General features: G+C 47.0%; 1 protein-coding gene across 1 annotated transcript; it reads left to right on the forward strand.

The window, feature by feature from the left end:
• Nucleotides 1-1,963: 1,963 nt before the first annotated feature.
• On the forward strand, nt 1,964-4,569 carry LOC135384257 (uncharacterized). Its single transcript, XM_064613468.1, has 6 exons — nt 1,964-2,197; nt 2,389-2,771; nt 2,944-3,150; nt 3,229-3,703; nt 3,772-3,944; nt 4,062-4,569. Exons 1-6 carry the CDS (start codon nt 2,027-2,029, stop codon nt 4,567-4,569), a joined length of 1,917 nt encoding a protein of 638 aa, XP_064469538.1. The 5' UTR covers nt 1,964-2,026.
• The last annotated feature ends 673 nt before the right edge of the window (nt 4,570-5,242 follow it).

Genomic DNA, 5,242 nt, shown 5'->3' on the forward strand with positions numbered 1-5,242 from the left:
GACGAAAGTAATAACTCAATAACCAACCGTAACATTGAGTCCAGTCTTTCTGGCTAGCAACTTTCACTTTTCTGGATGATATAATGATAATACTCAAGAATCGAATGAAATTCCTGGCTCTTTACGAAGAGAACGTGATCTGCAGCGTTGCACGCAGCAGGTCGGCGTCTCCTTCTCGCTGAAGAATGTGAATGAATGTTCAACTGCAATTACGGCAAACACACGCAATTCAAGAACGTCGAAACGTAAGTGCACAAAGAAAGACTCGCACTCAGAGCTCCCAGCTGCGGAGAGCTGGGAGAGGAGAATTGTTTGTCCCGGTTACTCCTCCTCACCCAAATTCCAGAATCGCAGAAAATGACGTCACGCTCTCCTTATTTTTCCTTCCTCCAAGCACTACCGGGACGTCTGGTGGCGGACATGACGAACGCCTAAACATGAATAAAATACGTAATTTTGGCGTGATTTTGTTCGTCGTCGTCATGTTCCCTCCACTGGGCAGCTTGGCTATTGGCAACTCCAACAACCACAGAGGGCGCTGATACTTTTCAAAATGGCGTCCGAAAACAGGTCCGTCGGCACCCTCACGCTTTCTGCGATAATGAAATTCCTCGGTTTGCATGACCAAGTGGCGTTGTTTTGTTTAGTGTGAACGTGTGCTGGCAGCAGAACACCTTATCCTTGCTGGCATCACGCAAAAGTTCGTGAAGTAAAATGCGTCGGCCTTCTCCTGCAAACTTCGGGCATATGCAAGCAGCTGCATACCGTGGAAGCTGTGTTTTCGATTCAATCACGCGGCAGTGAAACTCCACAGGTCATTAAGTGTTTCTGTTCTTGCACAGCTGGTCAGTCAGAAAAGTGTAAACACGTCCCCGCATTACTGCTTCACTGCTACCAGTAAGTAAAGTTTATTTTCGTCAATGTAATTAGCGCCCAGCATGTCGAAAACTTAGCGCCTATTTGTGACACATGATACAAAAGGAGGCTACAAATACTAATTGGCTGTTTCGCATATTGCAAGTTGCATATTTGTGCAGAGTCTCATTATGAATGATGACACTCGATTTCGAGCACTGCCGCCTGCAGAGCAGAGCACATATATTTCAGCTCCTTTAGAATGTCGAAGTGATTACATGCAAGTGGGCGTATGCAGTATCACTTGTGGTTCCTATGTTAATAGCATCGCACTAACTTTCGCTGCAGTTCATCTGTTCTTGTGTTTCAACAGTGTTGGGATAGCATCGTTGAATCAACTAACCTACACTGATGTTGATTGCGTCTGGGCACCAGACTTGTACGTAACGCGTTACAAGTAATCCCGTTACAAGTAAAAAATTACTTTTTCGAGTAATTTTGTAAGTAACCGATTACTTTTCTGGTCAAGTAATTTGTAAAGTAATATCGTTACAATTTTCGGTAATTTTTTACTTGTAATCGATTACTTTTTCCGCGAAGGTTTAGTCAAAAAATCCAAACTGGAGCGGTGTTTGACTTTCCAATAAGTGACTCACGTAGTGGCATGCCACATATGTCGCCTCCTGGAGAATTCCCAAAATCCCTATGGAACGGCTCCGAAGTAGGCCATAAGAACTTGGTAGATAATAACCAGGCATCCTGGAAAGTGTGTTGAACATTTCTTTTTTCTTTTTGGGGTCATTACTTTGGGACGTTTCAGTGATGAAAGCACAAAGGAGGCTATGTGGTTCTGTGGTGCTGGTTGTGCGTACTCCTTACAAAGGAGCCTTGTGTCGTTCTGTGTGCCTCTAGTCCGGCGTCTTCTGGGAATACGAACAAAGTAGGTTGCTCAGACACTAGGAACACCGGGGGCAACTGCAAGACCTCTTGCTTATTGAGTCATTGGGTTGGGGGTTCCATCAATGACACACTCAGGGGATTAAGCCAGACAACAGTGCTGCTATTCGTCAGTTCTTGGAGGGTCAACTGCTTAAAGATGGACGTGCCCACGGAGTTGGAAGAGGAGACAGCGTGATTGTCACTTGCTGGCTGGTTACTCTTGAGTACAGTAATGGCAAGTTCTCCCAACTTATCGCCATGGCCGCAGCTGTCGGAGTTGTTCGCTGTAGTCGGAGAAAAGGGTGAAAATAATTTGCTTTTCAAATGCGTCTTATGTCAGCCGAAGGAGAAGATTTTGTCCTGTGCAAGGTCAACACATTCAAACCTAAAGAAGCACATCAAGGTAAGTCAATTTCCTGTTGATTTGTAGTGAAATTCAGAATTGGTGGAATTTGCTCTTAGTAATGCGAGATTTGATGTTCGGTGGGGACCATTCAGCGGTGTCATCGCGTTGTCCGTACAGGCTTTAGTAGCTCGCATTACGGAAATGTTGGAAGTGAATGCAAAGTGCGATTTTTTAAAATATATTTTCAGGCGCAACATGATCTGCACCTGGCCACGTTCGAGCGCTTGTCGAAGAAGAGATCAAGGGTGGCAGAGGAACCCGAAGACGTCGAGACGGCGATGGCGAAACAACCGAAGCTCAACTTTGCCCAAGCCGCCGTTCCCCAGCAAACGGTCGACGACGCGATAGTTGCTTTTGTCGTGGACACCATGCAGCCTTACTCTGTGGTGGAGGCGCGAAGCTTTGTAAATTTAGTCAAGAGTTTAGCTCCCCATTCTACCGTAGTGACTCGAAGAATGCTCACCACGCGCATTTCAGACAGCTACGACACAATGCAAGACAGATTAGTGTCGACGCTGGAGAAGGTCTCCCATGTGGCGGTCACCGCTGACTGTTGGACGACATTTCGACGGTGAGATAAAAGTTTGTTTATTGCCTTACGATTGTCTGCCGACGTACTTTACATTATGCTTTACTTTGACATTTTTTCACACTCAAAAGAAAGAATACGGTTCCAGGAGAACGCGCACATCCCAAGATCTCGTCAGCTGTCATTTATTAATTTATTTGATTGATATTTTCAGAGCCTACCTGGCAGCGACAGTGTCTTGGCTGAACCCCGAAAGCCTTGCGAGGAAGTCAGCTGTTCTGGTCTGCCGGCGAATGCAAGGCAAGATATCGTATGATCGGATCGCGGATGTTCTTGGTGAGACGTTCGAACGCTTCGCACTGCACGGAAAGATTACCAAAGTTGTTACGGACAACGGCAGCAATTTTGTGAAAGCCTTCAGGTACTTCTGTTCTGTCACAAGTTTTGCTGGTGTTGACGGCGTGTGTTGCTACATTAGGATTTTTTTTTCCTGCTTCAGGGTACTCGGAGAGGCTGCCGAACCGAAAGCGGAGGACGACGACTTGGCAGCGGAGGCGGTGGACGTCACTGCACTGTTCGACGGAATGGCTGATGGCGACGTACACGGGCGTGTGCGCCTTCCACCTCACCAGCGGTGTTCGGCGCACACATTGAACTTAGTGGCCACTGTGGATGCGTCAAAGGCCGAACTGCATGAAATGTTTTCTAGGCCACTGGGTTCAGTACTTCGTACCTGCCGGGCTATATGGAACAAACAAGGCCAATCTGCTGTGGCGGCGGAAACAATTCAGCGATATTGCGGGCGCGCATTGGTAAGGCCCGTCAGCACGCGCTGGAATTCCTTCTTCGACGCCATGCGTTGCCTGCTGGAATTGGACAACGCAGGGAAGGATCTCGACGGCCTCTGCAGAACCCTTCAGGTTTCCCCCTTCCAGCGCCCGCGAGACCTGCACTTCATAAAGGAGTATTGTGCTGTATGTAGCAGATGATTTGCATTCATGTGTCACTGTGTCAGCATTGTAGCATCTGCATTTGTCGACAGGTCATGAAGCCCGTGGCGTGCGCCATCGACGTGCTCCAAAGAGAGGATATCTCTCTAGGGTATTTGCTGCCAACGATTACTGTGCTAAAGAAGCGCCTGGAGCACTTGGCTATGTCCGGGCTGAAGTTCTGCTCTCCTCTTGTTCATGCGCTCCTGGAGGGCATTCAAACCCGGTGAGTTTGTATGCATACCCGCTATGTAGTCTTCATATACTCCTGTCAGCCATAGTTAATTTCGAAGTTTTTATCTCGTGCGATGAAAATTAATATGTTGTTTATTCCTGCTCGCAGCTTCGACCACATGTATGACGACCGGGAACTGCTGCTATCAACTGTCGTGATCCCACGGTTCAAAGATCGGTGGGTGGACGACGAGTCAAGGCGACGGGAGCTCGTGGAACTTCTGAGTGAAGAGGTGAATCGCCCTTGCTACTACGCGTGTGACCACAAGCAGCACGATGCTTCAAGCACTCACGGCAGCACCACACGTCTGGCTGAGGAGGAAGAGGAGGACGACTATTTCACGTTCGCCTTGCCCCTGGAAAAGGAGGACCAGGGCGTTGTGGTCTCGCGATACCTCGCTTCTTCTGCTAGTGGTTCTATGATCTCACTGTTGGCGGACCACCCAACCATCCGACAAGTTTACCTGAGGTACAACACGGCGGTTCCAACAAGTGCCGCCGTTGAACGAGTATTCAGCGTGGCGGCGGACATTTTGACAAGAAAGCGTGGGAGGCTGGCCGATGTCAACTTTGAGAAACAGCTTTTGCTGAAGCTGAATAGGACCATCAATTGTTAAGCAATTTGTCCTTTGTTGTATAAAGTGTTGTCGTAAAGTGCCTGACATGTGTATTGACTCCTTTAGTTATTGGTACTCTTCGCAATTTGAGCGTATTAGTATACAGTCACTCTCGCTCTTTTAAATCGCAAAAGTAACGAAGAAAGTAACGCGTTACTTTTTTGCCGTTACTTTATTACTTTTTTCGACAAGTAATTTGTAACGGTAAAAAATTACATATGCGAGGCAAGTAAAAGTAACGGTAATCGATTACATTTTTCGAGTAACGTGTACAAGTCTGCTGGGCACCCATGGTATTTGAACACTCAACGAAGTGTGTAAGTAAAACTTACGTGGCAAGATGTAATCTTTATCATCAAAGTGTTTAGAGCAGACAAGCATCGTTCGGGTAACAGTTTTCCCGATGCGAAGGCGATGTATTCATGCTTTGCGGCGATTTGTTCGATGCTATGGCTGGTCGGGGTGATTTTCGATCGTTAACGTGTGGGAAGTAATGATGAAGTGTGTTGGTGTTGCTGCTACGTTTTCTTTTCAAGCGTATCCCATTTGAAACCGCTAAAAATAACCTTTCAAAATACAGTCGTGCCTCGTTAATATGGACACTTTCGACCCCGACGAAAATCGCCCATAGAGCGAATCGTTCTTATTATCGAATACCAAGCAAATAACAAAG

The sequence above is a fragment of the Ornithodoros turicata genome, chromosome 2, assembly GCF_037126465.1.
Source record: "Ornithodoros turicata isolate Travis chromosome 2, ASM3712646v1, whole genome shotgun sequence".
NCBI lineage: Eukaryota > Metazoa > Arthropoda > Arachnida > Ixodida > Argasidae > Ornithodoros > Ornithodoros turicata.